This window comes from Mauremys mutica, chromosome 1 (assembly GCF_020497125.1).
Source record: "Mauremys mutica isolate MM-2020 ecotype Southern chromosome 1, ASM2049712v1, whole genome shotgun sequence".
Taxonomy (NCBI): domain Eukaryota; kingdom Metazoa; phylum Chordata; order Testudines; family Geoemydidae; genus Mauremys; species Mauremys mutica.
In genome coordinates this window covers 7,383,729-7,406,709 of record NC_059072.1, presented here as the reverse complement: position 1 = coordinate 7,406,709, position 22,981 = coordinate 7,383,729, and the positions used below count along the sequence as shown (strand labels likewise).

The 22,981-nt window shown below is 45.5% G+C and overlaps 1 protein-coding gene across 2 annotated transcripts in view; it reads left to right on the top strand.

Annotated features, from left to right (window-relative positions):
- Nucleotides 1-22,981, top strand: part of TASOR2 (transcription activation suppressor family member 2) — a 63,438-nt gene that overhangs the window by 5,050 nt on the left and 35,407 nt on the right. For both annotated transcript variants that reach the window (XM_045031715.1, XM_045031706.1), the window contains exons 2-13: nt 1,185-1,330; nt 3,755-3,850; nt 4,862-4,934; nt 6,696-6,787; nt 9,414-9,551; nt 9,696-9,820; nt 9,929-9,948; nt 10,052-10,151; nt 11,966-12,066; nt 13,295-13,398; nt 17,631-17,703; nt 17,810-17,884. In XM_045031715.1, coding sequence (XP_044887650.1) covers nt 1,185-1,330; nt 3,755-3,850; nt 4,862-4,934; nt 6,696-6,787; nt 9,414-9,551; nt 9,696-9,820; nt 9,929-9,948; nt 10,052-10,151; nt 11,966-12,066; nt 13,295-13,398; nt 17,631-17,703; nt 17,810-17,884 — 1,143 coding nt within the window. The remainder of the gene's footprint in view (nt 1-1,184; nt 1,331-3,754; nt 3,851-4,861; nt 4,935-6,695; nt 6,788-9,413; nt 9,552-9,695; nt 9,821-9,928; nt 9,949-10,051; nt 10,152-11,965; nt 12,067-13,294; nt 13,399-17,630; nt 17,704-17,809; nt 17,885-22,981) is intronic.

The following is a 22,981-nucleotide window of genomic DNA, read 5'->3' as shown; positions in this document are numbered from 1 at the left end:
AATATATTTACATATAGTTTGTAAAGTTTGGGATCTGTTATGGCATGAATCACCAGTTGCTACTGTTACACGTGGGTTTGCAATGGCCTTTTCTTAGCATGTGAGCAGTATACGGTCTGAAGAAACACTGTATTAATGTTAGTTTTGTGACTGGCTGTTTACCACATTTCTTTTGCGGGAGCTGTGGTAAACAGTGAGTTTTTCTGCTTTAATCATTCTCTCTAACTAGAATTAATTCTTACTGCTGAAGGGTGGCTTCCTGGGAATCAACATTGGTGTTTGGCCTGAGATTTCTTAAAGAGGGATTGGGATTGCCTGCATGTGGTTAGTGACCTTTGTTCAATGACCGGTATATATAGTGTAAATAAACAAGTTACACAGAGAAAATACCCTGACTCCACATCATTGATTTCTCCTCCGAGACAAAGCCAACCCCCAAGGTCCCAACATCCGCTACTTCTCAGCAGAGGGACAACAGATCTAAGATACTATTTGTAACATTATGATCAAATCTGGCATTATTAGGAATCACAAACATAATTTGCTGTAAGGTCTCATTTGTCCTTATTATTTAAATGTTATTCTCTTTGGTTTTGCATTTATATAATTTGCAAAAAAACCAAAAACAAAACAGAACAGGGCTGTGAAAAGGAATTTGAAGGTGTGCCTGTTCGGAATAAAATAAGTCTTCCTCAGCTTCATGTCTCTTTAGAGAGGATTGAGAGAAGGGGTCCTGTGAGAAAAGTGTGGGGACTGAACTCAGTAGTTATTAGAGCTTATTAATGAAGCTAAAGGAGAACAGTGCACTCATATTCTTCCTGTCTGATATAAGTTTAAACTGCAGCTCTAAAGTATTGTAGTTTGCATGAATTTGAGGGTAGTTGCACCAAGAGACTTCCCAATTCAATAGAAACTACAGAGAGATTGATATACAAGTCCTACGTCGAACTGAGTTGCATGTACCAGGGAAATGAGTTGAGACCTCACTTCCCCATGTACTCAGTTTTATTTTTCATTTTTCATTGTAATTTAATGTCAGGGTTTGTTGAATTGTCAATAAGTTTAGCAATGTCTGTTATTGTTTTGTTCGGCTTCTACCAAAATCAGAAGAGACTCTTGTGGTGATCGGTGTACACACACTGTCTTCATGAATATTTTCACTTCTTTTATTGTTTTACTTACAGCTTTTCACCAAATGCCAGTGGATTCAACTTCCCTTTACCAGACAGCAGTTTCGGTGCTGCATAACTCATATTTGGATTCCACATCTCGGAATGGCTTTCAGTACAGTCGAGTGACTTTGGTGAAAAATGATGTCTTTTTAAAGGAGGTATGTTTTGTGGGCGAGGGGTTTAGTTAAAGGTTTTGCAAGGGAGGGAATTCCTTCTGTGTCTTCCAGGGTTCTGTTATGTTCCATTGTTTTTTTGTGCCTGCCATTTATGGCAGATGTTTGATTCTTTGGTTTCCAGAGTTCAGTTAATTTATACATCCCATTGTGACCTTTGCCCAATTTACAATTCCTGAATGAGTCGAGCATTTTCTTTCTTTTCTCTTCTTGACCCTTCTGCTCCGCACCCCGCGCCTTCCTTTGACTGTGGAATAAAGGCTGCAAAACCTGCAGCTGCAGGGCCTCCTCTGCAAAGTCATGGGGGGCCGTCAGGACCGGTTGAAATGCTAATGCGATGCTTGCTGCTTATGCTCGAGGGCTTTTGGTGTGAAGCATGAGCAGCTTCACGCTGCCTTGAGCCCCAAGTTAAATCAGGATGTCTCTCCATTTATCCTGGCCCTGGCTTTCCAGTACCATCTTCGTTTGTCTTGTGCTTGAGGCTGTATTATTTGAAGACTGCAGATGACTCTTTTCTCCGAGCCCCCAGGAACCAGTGCTTCTGTTGTCATTAACTAAAAATAGAGTTGAAATCTTAGTCGACACATCACAGGGCAGGGTTCCCTCACCCTGGATTCCTCTCCTCATGTAGGCCAGTGGCAAGTTCAACACCAAGTGCTTAATTTACGGTGGACAAGTCCTTGTTCCTCCAACAACATAAAACTTTTACATTCCCTCTAGGCAGGAGGGGGCGGGGGTGATGGCAGGGAAGGTGGGAAGGAAGAGCTCTCACCTCCCTGAGATCCTGGGTTTCACTGGCCCTTCCTTCCTGTCTACTCCTCCCTGCTCTTTCCTCTTCCTGTCTCTCTTTTAACTGTCCTCAGCTGAGGAGCTGAATCACCTTGTTAACTGGTTAAACATCCTATTCTTAGCCAATGATCTCCTCAGCTGGACTCGCATGGGGACGATTGCCAAATCAGGCTTAGGCCGCTCTGACACTGTCACACTGCATTACACTGGCACAGCTGCGCTGTAGAGCAGGGTTTCTCAAATAGGGGTCGCCGCTTGTGTAGGGAAAGCCCCTGGCGGGCTGGGCCAGTTTGTGTACCTGTCCCATCCGCAGGTCCAGCCGATCGCTGCTCCGGGCCAATGGGAGCTGTTTACCTTCCTCTGCAGCATGGGGCGTGGGTCACTTGCAGGTTTAAAATAGTGTAAATGGTGGATTATCTGTAACTTGAAGTCTTTAAATCATGATTTGATGACTTCAGTAACTTCAATCAGAGGTTATGGGTCTATTACAGGGACGGGTAGGCAAAGTTCTCTGGCCTTCAGTGTACAGGGACAGGAGGTCAGACTAGATCAGGGGTGGGCAAACTTTTTGGGGCGAGGGCCATATCTGGGTGAGGAAATTGTATGCAGGGCCGGGGCGGGGGGGGGGGGGTGGAGTGCGGGATGTGGAGGAAGGGGCTCAGGACAAGGGATTGGGGCAGAGAAGGGGTGCAGAGTGTAAGAGGGGGCTCAGGGAAGGGGGTTGGGGTACAGGAGGGGTACGGAGTGCAGGATGGGGCTCAGGGCAGGGAGTTGGGGTGCAGGGTGCAGCAGGGAGCTCAGGGCAGGTGGTTGGAATGCACAGGAGTGCAGAAAGGGGCTCAGGGCAGGGAGTTGGGTGCAGGAGGGGTGCGAGGTACAGGCAGAGGGCTTAGGGCAGGAAGTTGGGGGGCGGGGGGCAGGAGGGGTTTGAGCTCCAGCCCGGTGCCGCTTACCTAAAGTGGCTCCGGGGTGGCAGTGGCGCACACCAGGGCCAGGGCAGGCTCCCTGCATGCCTGCCCTGTCCCCACGCCACTCCAGGAAGTGCTGCGGCCCCTGGGGGGGGGGGGCAGAGGGCTCTGCATGCGCACATGGAGCCCTTTGCCTCCCGGCCCGGGGGCTGCTTCTGAGAGCAGCGCCGGGCCCGCAGCACCACCAGGGGTAATCCCGCGGGCCGGATCCAAAGCCCTGAAGGGCCGGATCCGGCCCGCAGGCCATAGTTTGCCCATCCCTGGACTAGATGATCATGATGGTCCCTTCTGGCCTTAAAGTCTTTGAGTCTATAAATACTTGTGTTGAAAGGCTTTTTAGGTGTTTCATGATCTGTGTTTCCCCTGCACCAGCAGTTGTTTATCTTACTAGCATCTAAACAGTGCAGGTAGAGGTTTCCTTGCATTGCTTACATATTAAGTATGTATGCTTTCAAGACTGTAAGACCTTATATGCTTTCTGAAATTAAAGAAAAAAGCATTTTAGTTACCTTTAGTTTATGTTTGTAAAGCACTTTAAGATCTTTAAATGAAATGTGCTATATAAATGCATAATATTCCCCGTGTCACAATATTAATATGGGTCTAGTACTTGGAATATATAAAAGAAGCAGCCTTTTTGTGTCTCCTACAGTACAAAACTTTTAGCCAAGAAAAGGAAGCGAGTGGCTATACCAAGGAGGAACTTGACGAGACCTATGCATTTCTTCTGTTTGATAGTGAAAGAGAGGTAACGTGGAAAAGTGGTTCAGCATAACATATTGAGATGCTGCATCTCTGAGTACTTTCATTTTCAATGAGGCTCCTCCCCAGGGAAGTCCATCAGAATTATTCTTAAATGGTTTAGTTTCTCTTTGTAATCTGCACTGCCTCTTCATTGGGATCATTGCTGGATAAATAACCCAGAGGAGAATTTATCTGATAAAAAGGATCTGACAGTGACTCCTGATCTTTTTAAAAAACTCTGTTGTTGTTGCTATTGTTTGAGTGCTGACAGACTGTGCAAACAGAGGGAAAGGCATTTTCCCTTCCCCAGTGAATTTACAGTCTAGTTTAGACATGAGCAAAACAGCTCAGATGCATTTAGAATGAAAAAGAACCTCAGTGACAGAAAACAGGAGTTTACAAGCATCCTTTTGAAGAAACTCTGTAGGCTGTGGAAGTAAAGTGCTAGAAGATTAAGAAAGTGCAAGACGTCAGCCATCTGTCTGCCAAGACATTTCTGAGGGGGTGGAATTTTCCAAAAACTTCCAAAGCATTGTGTGTTGCATGAATATAAAATGTTCATTAAATGTCATAGCCAGACCTGATAAATGGCTCTCAGCATTTAGGGCCATCTTTCCCCTGACTTCAATGAACATTGGATCTGTCCGTAATTATATTCAGATCATAAGTGTCTTGTGGATGTGAAAATAATTAACTTTTTTTGCAATACTTAAATACATTTATTAACTGAAGGTATAATAATAGAAGATATACCAATCTCCTAGAAGGGAATCTTGAAAGGTCATCAAGTCCAGCCCTCTGCCTTCATTAGCAGGACCAAGTACTGATTTTTGCCCTATATCCCTAAGTGGCCCCCGCAAGGATTGAACTCACAACCCTGGGTTTAAGAGGGCAATGCTCAAACCACTGAGCTATCCCTCCCCCTTAGTATGTTTGTGAAGTGTTGTAATAGTGACAGGATAGCTATATATCTTATCTTTAAAATAAATAAATGAGGCTCTAACTTATTTTGAAGGCAAAAGCAGTGTGTCAGAGTGGACTTCGTATAAACACCAGATCCCTTACCACGCTAGGTGATCCAGCAAAAGGTAAGATTTAAGTACAGAGGGGAAAATATCTGACTTGTTATAATGAACTGCAAGCAGTTTCTTAAAAAGAAACATACAAATGAACTTTTATGACATTTTGTTCACTATAAAGCAAAATAGTACAAGCAAATCTAGATGATTAGGGCCGCTGATATTCGTAACTTGATTTACACACCCAACTGTATAGCTGATCAAATGCATAATTCAGAGGCTTACATCAATTTTACATTTTAAAGTTCAAACAAACATACAAAAAAACCACCCTGAGAAGTTGAACTAAAATTTGAAACTAAGGCGACATATTTGTTAGCATTATATCTTTTGTTTTAAACTACTTTTATTATTGGTATCAGGGAGCTGAACTAGATTTTTGGCTCCACTGAAAGTGATATTATTGTAACTATACCTCCTTGCTCAGGAATCGTACATTCTGGAATCAGTGGACTCAAACGGGTGTAAACTGAAGTAGTGTGGCAGTGAATCACACACTACATTTTTGAGAATTTAGACATGCGTTTTTGTTTTTTTGGGGGAAAGGGGGCTACATGAAAGCAATGCTAAAATAGAAAGTGTCTGAAATATTTTAATTTCTTAGTGTTTTTTTTCTCCTGCTTGACCTAATATTTTTGTACATAGCTCCTATTGAAAGTAGTTCAAGATATGTTATGGTTTCATTTTTTTCTGATGTTTTGTACACTAGCAGCTGCCAAGAAATTGTTGCCTATATGAATTCAAACACATAATGTCACTCCCTTCCCTTGCCACCCTTTTGTATATGGAAATCAAGGGATAAATGCAGCCAATGAACTGGAAGATATCGTTTTTGACTGTTGCTGGTAGCTATCTGTGTTTTGGGTTGTAAGCACTGTTGGATTTTCCCCACAGAGAAAGGGGGTAGGAGGTGCTGACTTTCACATAAAGCTCCCTTGTATCATGAAATACTTCAGAGTTATTTTATCTGGAAGTTGAGAGGCATGTAGAGGTTACAGAGAAGGTGTAGGAAGAAGTGGTTGTAATCTGGTCTGAACCACAGACTGTCCCTCTTTAGTTAACCCAGGTGAAAGCTGAATAAAAACAAGCCCTCAGACAACACCACATGTTACATCTGGTCTGAGCTCTCCTACTTATGTAAATTCCAAATTGATAACCCAGCATGTATTAACCCCTTCAACGCTAGGCCAACATACGCAGCTCTTTCTGACCTTTCATCAGGTTTCACCATAGAGTGCCCTGATCCTGCAAACGCGTACTGTAAGTACTCCTACTAAGTCAGTAAGACGACTACTCACAGGAGTAGGCCCTAAGTTTGGTAGTGTATGAGGTACACTGTAGCCAGTCAGGTCTAAAATAAATCCATAGGCCTTAGTTTTAACTTTGAAACGGATTTAAACACTTCTGACTGGGAAAATCTTATAACATACACATCTCCTGTGAGATTTGAGGGTCTTGGGAGGGGTGCGAAGTAATCGTGCGGTCTTACATGGTAGGCTTGGGTTTCATACAAACAATATATTGCAGGGCCCACAATCTACAATAGCAGACAACACTGAGCCGTCACAGTTTCAGTCCTTTAAGAACCTTTTTCAGGGTACAAAGGGACACTTTCAGGTAGCTTAGGCTCAAAATTAAGGTTTTACTCAAAAAACAAATCATACAGTATAATACTAAGATTTTTTCATCGGGATTTTCTTATTTAGTCATTATTTATAATCCAGAATTCCAAAAAGAATATTAAATATATTTTTATTTTATTTTTTAAAGGGGCGTATATTTCCAAGTACTCAGACTACCTTCATCCAAGGCCCTGGTATCATGGAAAATCTGGTTGTATTGTAATTTTTAAACTAATTAAGGTAAAACTCAAATTTTTTTTTTCCCACAGACTGGTTAATGAAAGTTCCCATAGAGCAGCAGGCAAAACAAAAATGTTAATATTGGTGTGTTGTCTTAATATTGATATGATATAAAATCAATACTATACTGATATCTTTTTTTTGGAATTCAGGGTATTTAGTACATATTGATTAGGGGCACGGTGCACCATGAAAGTATGAGATCAAAGAGCACCTTGATTTTACTCCAGAAGCGTGGATATCACTGAGGGTTTCATCTGAGAAGGGCTTTCAGTATTTGTTCCACAATCCGTTATTTACTACTAGGGTTGCCAACTTTCTATTGGAACAAAACTGAACGCCCTAGCCCCGCCCTTCCCCGAGGCTCTGCCCTGCCCCTTCCCTGAGGACCTGCCCCCCAGTCACTACATTCCCCCTCCCTCGGTGGCTCACTCTCCCCCACCCTCACTCACTTTCACTGGGCTGGGGCAGGGGGTTGGGGTGTGGGAGGGGGTGAGGACTCTAAATGGGGGTGCGGGCTCTGGGGTGGGGCCAGAAATGAGGCGTTCAGGGTGCAGGAGGGGGCTTCAGGCTGGGACAGGTAGTTAGGGTGGGGGGCGGAGGGCTCTGGCTGGGGGTGTGGGCTCTGAGGTGGGGCTGGGGATGAGGGATTTGGGGTATAGGAGGGGGCTCCAGGCTGGGGGGTGGGGCCGAGGGATTCGGAATGTGGGAGGGTACTGCAGGTTGAGGCGGGGGTTGGGGTGTGGGAGGGGTTAGGGCTCTGGGGTGGGGCCGGGGATGAGGGGTTCAGGGTGCAGGAGGGGGCTCTGGACTGGGGGGGGGGTTGAGCTGCAGGGGGGGTGAGGGCTCTGGCCTGGGGATACGGGCTCTGGGGTACAGGAGGGGGCTCTAGGTTTGGGGGGGCTCAGGGTAGTGGGTTGGGGTTCAGGGGGGGTGAGGGCTCTGGGCTGGGGGTGCGGGCTCTGGGGTGGGCCCAGGGATGAGGTGTTTGGGGTGCAAGAGGGGGTTTCAGGTTTGGGAAGGGGCTCAGGGCTGGGGGTGTGGGCTTTGGGGTGGGGCCGGGGATGAGGGGTTTGGGGTGCAGGGGAGGCTCAGGGCTGGGGCAGGGAGTTGGGGCTCGGGGTTGGGGCACAGGCTTACCTTGGGCAGCTCCCTCTCAGCGGCGCAGCGGGACTAAGGCAGGCTGCCTGCCTGTCCTGGGGCACCGCACTGTGCCCTGGAAGCGGCCAGCAGGTCCGGCTCCTAGGCAGGGGGTGGGGGAAAGGAGGCTCCGTGGTGCGTGCTGCTCTCGCCCGACTGGGCTTTTAATGGCCCGGTCAGCGGTGCCGACCGGACCTGCCAGGGTCCTTTTCGACCGGGTGTTCTGGTCGAAAACCGGACACCTAGTCCCGCTATTTACTACGCTGCTAGACTTAAATGACAAACTCAGCTTTTGGGTGCAAAGATGGGGCTTCCATGGAAGCTGATTGGAGCTGCACACATACTCCTATCCAAAGGCAGAATTCCAGCACTTCCAAATGTTCAGCATCTGGCGTGACACTGATGCATCCGGCAGCCATGTCACCATAGGCGCCAACTTTTCCCGGCACAGTGGGTGCTTGCGCCCCCCGCCCCTGGCCCTCCCCCAACTCCACCCCTGCCCCGCCCCCATTCCAACCCCTTCCCCAAAGTCTCTGCCCCAACTCTGCCCCCTCCTTGCCCCTATTGGACTCCTTCCCAACTCCCTGCCCCAGCCCCGCCGAGTTCCCCCTCCCTCCCAGCGCTTGCCGTGCGAAACAGCTGTTTCGTGGTGCAAGCGCTGGGAGCTAGGGGGGAAAAGTGGGCACGTGGTGCGTTCAGGAGAAGGGGCTGAGGTGAGTTGGGCGGGGGGGGGCAGGGAGCTGCCGGTGGGTGCACAGCACCCACCAATTTTTCCCCGTGGGTGCTCCAGCCCTGGGGCACCCACGCAGTTGGCGCCTCTGCGTGTCACACAAGCTTGCAGCCTTGCTACAGTGTCACATATCTGGCTGTGCCGGTGGCCCAGCAGTTTGAAGTTTGTCCTCCTGGCCACTGGGCGCCGCTGTGGTGCTGGATTTCAGGCATCCTCTCTTGCCTCCCCGCTCTGTGGTTCTCCAGGTGGTGCTTGGCCAGCATTCTCTGAGCCCTCCTGGCAGCAGGGAGGTGGCGGTGGCAGAGCGGTGAGGGGGGGTGTGTGTGGAAATAGGGGAGCCGAGTGGGAAAGGCAGCTCCAAGTTCCTTACCACTCCCAAGGCTCCCAGCAATCCACCCACGCTTTGTGCCAGGCTCTGTCCCCCAGCCCCCTCCACCCACACAGCCCCAGACGGCCATCAGTGCTCTGGTTCTGGTTCTTCTCCCCTGCACTCACCGCAACGAGTGTGCGGTGGAGGACATAGGCTCCCTGTGTCCCCGCCACCTGCTTGCCTTGCTCGGCAGGTCCCCAATGTGGAGATCGATTTGTTGGTCTCCCTCTTTCAGGGAGTTGTGGAGGATGTGGATGCAGCACCTTTTATAGAGAGCTTTGAGATTCGGGGAGGGATGGCAAAGTTATCTTCAAATTCATGGGTGGTTTGCTTCCGTTCAAAGCATTTTTACCAGCGTTATTTTTTGGCAAATGTGTTTGTCACAGGGAAAAGTCAAGTTCGTGCCAGAGAATTACACGGCGAATTACACCAATCCGACTCCTGGCTATGACTGCCACATCTCTGTGAACATAAACAATATTTCCTTGGAGACTAGTCATTTTCGGGCCTTCGAACTGAGTCAGGTACAGTGGCTGGCAACAAAGAGCCGTCTTGAAGAAATATTTCTGAACTTAATGTGAGATGGGGGGTGGGATTCAGGGCTGCATTAAGGCACTGCTGAGTGAAGTCATTCTCTTTCATCTGTTTTTTCTTTTTTTCCTTTCCAGTATTACGTGTATGAATTTTCCAGTGACAGTGTTGTTGAACGCCCTAGACAGATCTGTCCCTATGTAATAATGGCCTTTCAGTACACGGAGCCTAAAATAATGTCAACATTAAATCATAAAAGAATGTAAGTGACTTTACATTATTGTACAACATTCAGTCATGTGACATTTTTCCTTGACAATTTTTAAGCATTCTTCTTTTCTCCCTCCCTCCCCCGCCCTTTTTTCTCTAGAATTGAACTTGAAAATAAAGGTAAGAGAACCTCTTGTTGGTTTGAAAAGTTGTCTTTAACTGTAGCTTTATTTGCATTGTTTTCATTTTCATATGATAATTCTTTTTCTAATTTCATTTTTAGTATATTGTTGCCCATGGAGAGGGCAGCTTTCTATCCAGGGGCACATTTTGTGTGATATCACCCTTAGGTCCCCATATAGTGCTGTGATTCCAGCACAACTGTAAGTATACGTATATTTTCCCTTTTTTTAATGCTTGGGTAGCCGCAGAGTGAAATGGAAAAAACCCCACAATTTGAGGCTTTATTGACACTGATGCTGGGAATCACAGATGTATCCTTTGGCACCTTAGCTAGAAAGGCAGTTTCCAGCTTCAAGCAGATGTAAAAGCTAAAGGCTCAGTCATAAACTCAGCAGCACCCCTGCTTAGTGGGGTAAGGAGCTCCTCTTACTCCCTTACATGGTCCAGATGTCCTGATATTATCGGGACCATCCCAATACTAGGGGCTATGTCTTATATAGACAACTATAAACCCCCACCCCAAAAAAGTGTCCTGATCTTTCACACTTGCTATCTGGTCACCCTACATGGGCTACCCTTATCACCTGATCTTTTACACGGGGTGTGTTAGGGGACAGCAGCCACTAGCATTTCTGAGCTGCTGCTCCTCCTACTTCCCTCCCATGCACAGAGGTAGCAGTGGCTGATCTCGCCGCCCCCCACTTCCCTCCCCTCCTCTTCCCTCCTCTCCCCTCCCCAGACTCTGCTGTCCCTCCACCCCTGTGCTGCCAGATGAGCTGGCACAGCGAGGAAAATGAGCTGCATCAGGGAAAGGGCATATTTCGCTTGTGCTACATGAGGTGTCTAGTTTTGAGTATTGAGCCCAATACGTTATTCCCGGTTTTTCCTTTTCTTTTTCCTATGGCAAATAGACTTTGTTATTATACTAATAAAGTCAAACTGCTGAACTATAGCTTGGGGAAATGGTGAATAAGCTATTAAAGTAAGTGTTTTGAAATATTTAGTCAGAATTAGATAACGGTGAAGAATTTAACAAGTTAGAGGGTTTGTAGTCTGTTTGGTGCTAGGGATTAGCTAGTCACTCATTTTCTTCTGATCATACTTTCCTCCCAGGTTTTCTGTGGTTTTTATGAATTTCGTGGGGAGCGTATATTGGCCTCTAAGCAAAAAACATATTCTTAAAAAGTTTTAAAGTGGGAGAGAGTAGAATAAATTGTCTTCTGCTTTTCGTAGGTTCTTATCCAGTATCCAGACAGGAAGGATACTGGCTATAACTCTTCAGGTCAAAAGCTGTTTTTTCCAACATATGCCCTATGACTTGCAGTAACATGCCGCTGTTTAAGGTTACTTTGGGTCAGTAGAGACCAGGCCAAAGTCTGGTACAGAACACACAATGCCACCTTTCTGTTTCTGCAGTAGGCATCCATGTGGCTTTGTATCCTAACCGTTTCTACCTCATGAGGGACATGCTTTTATTTTTGAGACATCTGATTGGACACTTCACTATTAGGTGGCATCACCTGTATCCAGGATTGTTAATTCTTTCTGATGTCCGCTCTTTGGAGACTATTACTCATTTGGCATCATTATCAAGCTAGTGAAAGAAGCCATAAATTGGTATTATTTTTAAAAAGTAATTTTTGGGAAGACTATTCTATTTTGTCAACTGAAACTAATTAATTCTGTTAGGTCCACTTCAGTATTCTTTCTCTGGGAGCCAATAATCAATATGAGAGAGACAAAGTAGGTGATGTAATATCTTTTTATTGGACCAGCTTCTGTTGGTGAAAGAGAGAGAAGCTGGTCCAGTAAAATATACTACCTCATCCACCTTGTCTCTCTCAGATCCTGGGACCAGTACAGCTACAACACTGCATATATCAGAGCTCGGTTCAGTGGAGTGAGCAGTTGTCCACTTTTCAGTTTTACAATGGTATAATAACCTTAGATTCATCATTCGAGTTAGAACTATACATATATTTAATCTTTACCACTTTTGCTCTTCTTTTGATAGGCCAGACAAACTGGAAATGAAATATATCATAGGTGTGTCTGATCTGAAAAAAAAGCTACCGGAAGCTGCATTTGGAAAAAGTAATTACACAAAAAACGAAGGTACGTGTACAATCACTCACAGTATGAATAATTATTTCATAATTTTCCATATGTGGCTTGTTTTCTTTTAAAGCAGCCCTTTTTATAGGGTGACAGAGGGTAGCACAAGATACTTCTGTGGTTGCTTATCCACACTCGGAGGCTGAATCTGCACAGTGTTGAGTATCCTCATCTATCATTGATCTCAGGGTACTTTACATCCTGCCTGATCAAACCCATAGTCACTCGCTCCTGAGCCAGCAGGAGGCATTCAGCAGCCAAAGTGTAGTCCTCATGGCACAATCTAGCAACCTTCAGTAAGCCCAAAGAACAGAGTCTGCAGGGAGCAGCATCCAATGGTCTGCTAAGGGAGCACTACTGTGACTTTGGGTGTCCATGAGAGGGAGAAATTAAATGGGAAGATCCACAGGGCTCTGAGAGAGGCTCGGAAGATACCATTTGAAGTCAAGTGTGAGGAAGCCTCATATCAAAGCAAATTTAGGGAGGGGAGAGAAAAGAGATTGACTAGGTTAGTAATTTATACTGCCCTTGTTGCTGTGCTATAAAGTATACGCATAGGGATTTCTTCTTTTCTCTCTCCCTCTGCCCTAGTCAATGGGGTGGGTGGAGGGAGAACAAATGTGAAGAAGAAAATGTGTTTCTGTTTTCAAGTTTGGGTCTGTTAGTTTATATTTCTTTTGGTATGGAATTCTGACCGTTAGGGTATGGTTTATGGAATCATGCAACCAATTTTTACCATGCTGAATGACAGGTTTAAACATTCATTTGTAATGGGGAATTCTGCTACTGACCTCAGTAGCTGTTAGATAGTGTGTTCCACTACACCGCATATGGAATCCAGGATATAAAAGGGGTGTTGTTGATAGCGTTCATGAGCATTTTATGATAATTTGTATTTTATATTGCATACTACATACCTCTGGACAACTCCACAAAGCACTGCAAAATCAGTGAAAATACATTAAGTTGCTTTTGTCTGCTTCAGTGTTTCAACTGCAAACTTCCTCTTAAACTGGTGATAGCAGTAGATTCTTCCTGTGATGTGAATTCATGCAACTGTTTAGAAAATCTCTGCAGTATTTACTCTTTTAAAACCCAGGATTTTCATTCTCTGAACCCTAATCATGCTGGTCAATGAGCAGTACTACTTTTTTATTTCTGTTTTGTATGTCTGAGGTTAATTTAAATCAGTTATTTAAATATAAAGTGCTCTTTGTTTCCTTCCCAGTCTGTTATCAAGATATTTACTTCAGTTTGTATGAAGTTGAAATTTCAAATAAAGACCAACATAAAATGGATCCATTATTAGAAAACCTAAAGGAAAAGGAGTTGGTAAGAATTATTTTAAGTGATTGTAGTCCAGGGGAAAATGGTCATATTTAATTTTTATGTGCAGATTCTTAGCCTTTTAAAAGGGGTTTACAGGTCTCTTCCTAAATAATGCAAATTGGCATCTGAGTTACTTAACTTTGAAAAGTGGCGTGTTGTATATTTTTAGATGGCGGACTGTAATTTATGGAGTGTTGACAGAAGATTACAGGGTACAAGTTGTGACCTGATTTCTAGCATGAATTAAACACAGCACTGAATACAATGCACTTTTCAAGGCCTTTGAGTCTTCCTTTTTGTCTTGTCGAGATGGGGGGGGGGTTTACTATTGCACACTAAATCATATAGTTAAAGGGCTCTTAGTGCATTATATGTATTAAGCTGGTGGAGACTGATTGCTGCCGTGCAAGCAGAATGCCCACTTACTGAGCAAAGGATACCAGGTGGCCCTCTCTCAGAGTTCTCCTTTATGGCTGATAGGGAGCCTCAATCTAACCAGATATTTGGCAGCTGTCCTCTAGAAACTTCATAGGCTTCCTGTGAAACTGTGGAGGTTATGCTCTGATCTGAAAAAGAATTTCTCCTCTGCAATTTCTCCTCCTGAGTCAAAGCTAGAAATCCTCACCTGATGTAAACTGGCAAGGTTCTGTTGACTTCAGGTACGGTATGCTGATATATACCAGCTGAGGACTGGCCCAAGGAGTGCAGCCTTCCACAGCATCTCATTCTTCAGAAAGGCTGAAGAGGTTGATGGCTGGATTTCGATCTTGTGTGACATGGGTAGAATCAGTGCTTAATTTGTGCCGAGGTTTGCCAGGGCTGAGTCCTGGCACCTCTAGGCTTGGCAGTTCATACATAGCCTTGGCACCTCTGGGCCTGCCGTGTCAGTTTTGAATGTAAAAAAATTGCTTGAGCCCTGGCACCTCTTTCATTATAAATTAAGCACTGGGTAGAATGGAATCTCAGAGGAGCCTATGAAGTCAAGGTTTCAAAGTGACAGTGAATGGGGATTGGGTAGAATGGAATCTCAGAGGAGCCTATGAAGTCAAGGTTTCAAAGTGACAGTGAATGAAGATTGGGTAGAATGGAATCTCAGAGGAGCCTATGAAGTCAAGGTTTCAAAGTGACAGTGAATGAAGATTGGGTAGAATGGAATCTCAGAGGAGCCTATGAAGTCAAGGCAGCAAAGAGTCCTGTGGCACCTTATAGACCAGGGGCGGGCAAACTTTTTGGCCTGAGGGCCGCATCGGTTTTCGTAAATTGTATGGAGGGCCGGTTAGGGGAGGGGTCGTGGCCCAGCCCCCACCTCCTATCTGCACACACACCCCGGACTCCTCCCCCATCCAACCCCCATCCCCCATTCCCTGACAGCTCCTCTGGGACCCCTGCCCCATCCACCACCACCACCCCCCACTCCCTGTCCCCTGACCACCCCTGGACCTCCGCCACCCCATCCAACCCCTCCTCTAATTCCTGACGGCCTCCCCGGGACGATGGCCCCATCCAACCCCTCTCCTTCTTGACTGCTCCCCCAGGATCCCTGCCCCCATTCAACCCCCTGTTCCTCCCCCAACCACTATCCACACCCCCATCCGCTGCCCACCACCCTGAACTCCTCTGCCCCCTATCCAACCCCTTCTGCTCCCTGTCCCCTTACTGCACTGCCTGGAGCACTGGTGGCTGGCGGTGCTACAGCCGCGCCACCCGGCTGGAGCCAGGCCACGCTGTTGCCACCGCACAGCACAGAGCACCGGGTCAGGCCCAGCTCTGCAGCTGCCCTGCCCCAGGAGCTCTCACAGCCCCACTGCCCAGAGCATTGCGCCGCTGGCAGCGCAAGCGAGCTGAGGCTGCGGGTGAGGGGGAAGAGCGGGGGAGAGGCTGGGGGTGAGCCACCGGCACCGGAAACGGGGGAGAACCAGGGAGCCATGCCCGCCCCCGCATACCCGGTCCCTGCCTGTCCCCGCCCGCCCGCCCGGCCCCGCATACCTGGTCCCGGCTCGCCTGTCGCCCGCCCGCCCGGCTCCGCCTCGCCGCCCGCCCGCCCGCCCGGACCCGCATACCTGGTCCCGGCTCGCCTGCCGCCCGCCCGCCCGGACCCGCATACCTGGTCCCGGCTCGCCTGCCGCCCGCCCGCCCGGCGACGCCGCGCCGCCCGCCCGCCCGTCCGCCGGCTCCGCTTCACCGCCTGCCCGCCCCCGCATACCCGGTCCCTGCCTGTCCCCGCCTGTCCCCGCCCGCTCGCCCGTCCCCGCATACCTGGTCCCTGCCCCACCTACCTGGTCCCGGCTTCTCCTGCCGCCCGCCCGTCCGCCCACCCCCGCATACCCGGTCCCTGCCTGTCCCCGCCCGCCCGCCGTCGAGATAACAGGGTTTAACTGTATTTTCAGAATTTGCTGCGGGCCAATAAAAACTGACCCGCGGGCCGCAGTTGGCCCGCGGGCCGTAGTTTGGACACCCCTGTTATAGACTAACAGACATATTGGAGCATGAGCTTTCTTGGGTGAATACCCACTTCGTCGGATGCATGTGAAGTCAAGGTTTCACAGTGACGGTGAATGGGGATTGGGAATTAAATGCAAATAAGAACATTTCATAATTGTATTTAAAGTATCAAAACATAGTCAAATTGGGATGAAAAACCTCTTCTGTGTTTCAAGGAGGAGGCAACAAGCGTTGCCCCACTCTGCTTTGTGGCTTTTTATTATATTGTTATTTACCATTTATTTATGTTGGTTAATTGCTGGTGATTTTACTTCGATGGCACCAAATTGAAAGTGAAACTAAAATTACCAGCATTATAGTTTCATTTTCAACTGTGTGTGTGCATGTACTCTTCTAGCAGTCTGAAAGTGAAAGTGCTATTGGGGTCATTTGTGCTGCTTGAAATCAAACTGCACCTATTTTGTTCCGTATAAATTTCTGAACTGTATTTTAAACTCTGATGTCTAATAAGAGTTTGGCTTTCCTCATCCTTCCTGCTTGTAGCCTTCATACTGATAAGAAATGTCATTGTTTTATTTATTTGGACATGCATTGTAATAACTTTGTGATGAACTTAGCTTTTATTCTTTTCCCGTACTGGTTCAAAACAACCGTAAAATGTTTTAACATTAATTTGTTTAAACATTAAATAGTGAAATTATTTAATGTTTCTAAATTACTGTATTTTCATTGTGAATGTGGTTTTTCAACGTTTCCCATTTTGTATTGCTGATATTAATAAGTCAAACGTCTAGAATATTTTATTTTCACTTTAGTCTGGTGATGTGGGTGGAACTGTTTATTGTACACAAGTCGGATACTGGAGTTTTATTTCGCTCCTACTCTTGGATTTATTTGGACACTTTTTTTAGTTGTGATATATTTATAACTATTTCTTGTTAAGGTGCTTAGAGGCTTGTGGACCTGAGCCTCAAACTATGAGGTCTTTTTAATTATTACATACCTTTGGATAAATAATATGTTATTAAGAAATAAGGAGGAGTGGCTGAATTTGGGGGATTGATAATAGACTATATGGAAGATTTAATCTCTGGGTCACTAGCTCAAGTTGGCACAGGCTGGTACTGACTGAAACGTTTTTACCATCTGACTGTGGTTCATTGACCTCATCTATAAGAAATGAGTTGATCATGCTGGTCTATTTCTAGAGGAGTGGTTCTCAAAGCTGGTCCACTGCTTGTTCAGGGAAAGCCCCCGGCGGGCTGGGCTGGTTTGTTTACCTGCCGCGTCTGCAGGTTTGGCTGATCGCAGATCCCACTGTCCGCAGTTTGCCGCTCCAGGCCAATGGGGGCTGCGGGAAGCGGCACAGGCTGAGGGATGTGCTGGCCACCGCTTCCCGCTGCCCCCATTGGCCTGGAGCAGCGAACCGTGGCCAGTGAGAGCTGCGATCGGCCAAACCTGCGGACGCGGTTGATAAACAAACCGGCCTGGCCCGCCAGGGGCTTTCCCTGACAAGTGGCGGACCAGCTTTGAGAACCACTGTCTTAGAGAACAGTTATATTAGAAAATCATCACAGCTGGCGCTCTTGTTGACAGTCTCAGCATGGGCCGAGAGGTCTGGAGGCTGAACTGTTGCCTCATCTCTAGAGGAGGTGCCACTAAGATTTTGTTGAGACACATTGGTGGGGAAACCTGCAGTGGTGGTGACTATGCAGTGTGTTTTTAGCAAGTAATGAATTTGTTTTAAAAGAAAAGAAAAAAACTCACTATAGTTTCATATGCACTTATTCTAGGCAATCATCAAATATTTACAAGATCAAGGGTTTCTTATTTTACTTACATCCTCTGCGTTAACAGGGGACAAAGGTAAGAATTTATTAAGGTCTAAATAAATACTTCACATTGTATGCCTTTTTTTAAATTGTAGAACACTCTCTTTTTTATAAATAAACTGCATTTTCTTTTTTTACAGGTTTTGACCTAGACAAGCCCATCAGTCTCCAAGCGTTGTTTTTATTCCCTTCATCTAGATCAGTACGTTTGACAGGTAGGGTGTTCTGTTTGCATCTATTATCTGTGTAAAAATATTGAACATGTATAAAACAGCATTTATATTTTGATTATATGATTCCCTTTAGGCCTCTTTGTCAGCAGATTCTAAAACTCTAATACTGATGGAATTATAAACAGTGGTTTACCTATTTTAAATCTTTGAATGATATTCCCAGTAAGAACTAGAAGTTATCTAGGAGCTTTGCTGAATAAAGCATTACTTACATTTACTGCTGTTTGTGGTCTCTAAGATTTGCCTCTCTTTTATGTAAAAAAATCGAATGAATGGAAAATGAAGATTGCAAATTTAAACACACACAAATCTTGAAATATAATACAATTTCAACTTCGTCGATGTTATATTCACATAACATTTTATATCTGGGTATTAATTTTATACCAGGCCTTTTAGAAGGTGATGGTGTTAATGTGTAAAGTTTATTTATTTAATCATGTGAAAAAATGGTTATTCGCTTTTTACTGCCCCACCTGCATTCTTTTCGCTAATTCACTTCATTAGGGAATACTTCTAATATTGCAAACCTCTGAACAGTACAAAGCAAGCAGCAAATGGGGGGCACATGACCCCACATCTCTCACACACACACACACACACACACACACACACACACACACACACACACACACACACACACACACACACACACACACACACACGTATCCTCTCTGGTGGCTCATAAGATACTGGACTATAGTCGGATCTGTGTAATCCCAATGAACAGTAAAGCAATTTAAAGTCATGTGTTTAAAAATGTATTATAACTTTTCTCTTCCTCTGAGACCGGTAGAGTTCATCGCATAGTAACGAATGGTACGTCTACACAGCAAAAAAAGACTCTGGCTCTCAGGACTCATCCTGCGGGGTTAAAAATAGCCGGGTAGATGCTTGGGCTAGATGCCAGGCTGAAACACCCTCCCCTGTCACCGGGTTTCAGAGCCCGGCCTCCAGCCCAGGGCCAAACGTATAAGCTGCTATTTTTAGTGTTGCAGCACGACCCCAAGTCAGGTGACCCAGGCTCTCAGACTCGCTGCCAGAGGCTTTTTTCTTGCTGTGACGATGTACCGTAACGCAGCTAACTGGACTGTACAGGTGGAAGGATACAAAAAATTGTAGCACTAAAAATGTTGCAATTCTAAAATAGTTTCTGAAACAACTTTTTATTTTAAACATATGGAATGTAATAGGTGGTGCTGGTAGAAAAGTTGTATTTGCTTCTCCCTTTAAATGACCTGTATAACTTTTCTATAAGGTGCCACAGGATTCTTTGCTGCTTCTGTATAACTTTTGGCTTTGTTTTTGGAGATTCATCCTAAACTCAAGCCAGCAAAACATTAGATCCACAGACACTATCATGTATTTCATTCTGTTCGTGTTTTAGTGATTATTTGTATGGTGCTGACAATGTGCTCCAGTGCCATATAGCACACAAATAAAAACAAACCAGGCCTTAAAGAGCTCATAATTTAGAAAGTAGACAGGAAATCCAGAGGTGGGGAGAGTTTAGCTTGTATTTATAATTTGAACTAAGCTATAAACTCTCTTCCTTCGGGCAACTATGGCAGAAATAGGGGTTTAAAAGTAATTTGGATGAAAAGACGATTGTAGCTTGGCACACTGCTTTGGGAATGGCATTCCATGCATGGGGGGGGAGGAGACATACGGAGACGGATGTGAGAGAAGGAAATCACAGAAAATGGCAGAACAACAAGGGGAAAATGTGATAGCAGACAAGATCCAAGATGAAGGCTGGGGCAGAATTATGGATAGCTTTGAAGATAAATGTGAGAATTTTAAACTTGATGTGTCTCCAAAGGGAAGCTCCTGGAGGGATTCAGAATGGGGAGTGAGATGGTCAGTCTGTCAAGGAAGATAATTTTGATGGCCATATTTTGGAGAGACGAGAATGGGGATGATGTGGGTGTCACTGAGGCCAGAGAGGAGGATTTTGCTGTAGTCAAGGCTGGAAATGATTGAAGCCCAGCGCTGTCCAGATGAATGGGGCAGAAAGGACAGAGCTTTGATGTGTGGTAGAGAATGAAGTGGCAGGGTTTGAGCACAGTGTGGATGTGGGAAGGAGTTTGCCATTACTTCCTGGTTCCAAGCCAGGAAAAGAGGGAAGAGGAGAGGATAATGTATAGTAATTAGAGCAGGGGTAGGCAACCTATGGCACACGTGCCGAAGGCAGCCCCGCAAGCTGATTGTCAGTGGCACTCACACTGCCCGGGTCCTGGCCACTGGTCCGGGGGGCTCTGCATTTTAATTTAATTTTAAATGAAGCTTCTTAAACATTTTAAAAACCTTATTTACTTTACATACAACAATAGTTTAGTTATATATTATAGACTTCTAGAAAGAGACCTAAAAACGATTAAATGTATTACTGGCACGTGAAACCTTAAATTAGAGTGAATAAATGAAGACTCGGCGCACCACTTCTGAAAGGTTGCCAACCTCTGAATTAGAGTATTAATTATATTACAGTTCTTAAATTATTTTGATAGTGTATTTTCAATTAGATTGCACGGTAGGATTTTAACATTTAGTAGCTTCCGGTTGTTGGTTTCAACAGGAGTCCTTATTAGGTTGCTGTTTAATTTCAGTTTATCTGAATGAGCTATTGTAGACCTGTGTTAACCCAGTTCAAATCTTGCTTTCCTGCCAGAACTGGACTTTCTGCTTCCCAGTGTTAAAAATAATGTTGTTACAGACTCTCTCCTAGCTCTGAGGGAAGGCGTGGAGAGCCTTTTGGTTGGCTGTGCACTGAGGTTTTGTGAGGCTATAAAGATAGTAAGATGGCAAAGGGGAAGAACAGGGAAGGCAGAGGGAGAGGAGGAGAGAGGTGGGCACTGAATTTACTCAGTTGCTGTTTCTCACTTTAGAATTCTAAGAATTAATAGTCATGAGAACTATACACATACAATGATGGGGGATAAATTGGTTATTACCACTCAAGAAAGAGATCTTGGATATTTCTCTGAAAACATCCACTCCATGTGCAGCGGATATCAAAACAGCAAACAGAATATTGGGAATCATTAAGAAAGGGGTATATAATAAGACAGAAAATATCATATTGCCTCTATATAAACCCATGGTACGCCCACATCTTGAATACTGCCTGCAGATATGATCACCCCTTCACAAAAAAGATATATTGGAATTGGAAAAGGTGCAGAGAAGGGCAACAAAAATGATTAGGGGTAAGAAATGGTTTCCGTATGAGGCGAGATTAATAAGACTGGGACTTTTCAGCTTGGAAAAGAGATGACTAAGAGGGGGGGATATGACTGAGGTCCACAAAATCATGACTGGCGTGGAGAAAGTAAATAAGGAAGTGTTATTTACTCCTTCTCATAACGCAAGAACTAGAAATCACCCAATGAAATTAATAGGCAGCAGGTTTAAAACAAACAACAGGGTTTATTTCTTCACACAAGGCACAGTCAACCTGTGGAACTCCTTGCCAGAGGATGTTATGAAGACCAAGACTACAACAGGGTTAAAAAAAGAACTAGATAAGTTCATGGAGGATAAGTCCATCAATGGCTATTAGCCAGGATGGGAAGGAATGGTGTCCCTAGCCTCTGTTTGCTAGAAGCTGGGAATGGGCGACAGGGGATGGATCACTTGATGATTACCTGTTCTGTTCATTCCCTCTGGGGCACCTGGCACTGGCCACTGTCAGAAGACAGGATACTGGGCTAGATGGATCTTTGGTCTGACCCAGTACGGCCATTCTTATACCCTTGAAGATCTGAGGGTTAAAGGCTTTGAAAATTAACAGTGTCTATTGTGAGCTTACTTAAGGGTTTGTCTACACAGCATTTGGCAGCAAGCCTCCCATCCCTGGGCAACAGACTTGGGCTTGCAGGGCTGGTGCTAATGCTCTAAAAACAGCTGAGTAAAGAGCACTTTGAAGTTTCGGCTCAAGTTGGAGCTCGGGCTCTGAAGCCCACCCTAAGTGTAATATGATGGGGATGGCTCAACCCAGCCAATGTGCTGCTGCATTCTTGAACAAGCAACAGGCACTGCTGGGAGCCTTGCTAAGAGTGACATATGTCAATCAAGACTTGTGCTCACAAGGGCTTGTGTTGCAGTTGTGAGATTGCAGCAGGCTAAATAATGAAGCAGGTTGCACAGATTGTGCATCTGGAAAAACCTGGCAAGCCATGTCTGACATTGGTTATTCATGGAAAGGGTGTGGTTGAAAAACATCTGACTCTATGCTCAAATTAAGTCCCTCGAACAGCAGGGACATTTAACAAATGGAGATACGTACCTTCAGCAAGACAGCTGTTCAGAAGCGGCGCCAGGGTTTTTGCCGCCCTAGACGGCAGCGCTCCTCCTCTGAGCATTCAACGGCGGGGGGTCCTTCTGCTCCGTGTCTTCTGGAGCAAGTGAAGGACCCGCCGCCGAATTTCCACCAAAGATCTGGAGTGGAAGGACCCCCTCACCGCCGAATTTCCGCTGAGGGCGGCAAAATGCCACCCCGCAAATCCTGCCACCCTAGGCAACTGCCTAGGGTCACCTAGTGGAAGCGCTGGCCCTGCATCTGTTTCCCTAACGTTGAAGACAATGGGTGGTAAAATTCTGGCCCCATTGAAGTCAATGGTAAAACTCCCATTGTCTTTAATGGGGCCGGGATTTCACCCAATGTGTCCAGCTGAGAGTAGCGTTCTGGCATTATTATTATTATTTATTTGTATTACCATAGCACGTCCTGTTTATAGCCTCTTGTCCCTAGTCTGCACAACATACTATATGGCTTTTGTTTAGTAGAACTGTAGTTTCTAAGCCAATTACTTTCTCCAGTGGTCTGCATAGTAAAGATGCAAATACTCTTGAAGGCAGCATCTAAACAGGGAGATAAACAGCACAGGCCAACCCCCGTTAACTGAATGTTGAGATAACTCAAATTTTAAATTGGTCTGGAACCAGAAATTCATTTATTCACAACTCTGTTTATCCCAACATTTCAGATTTCCTTGGAAACATTCAGATAACTGAATTTGATCTGTGTACGATATGTAATGTTACACTCTTTTCTCTAAAGCCTCTGGAATAACTTGC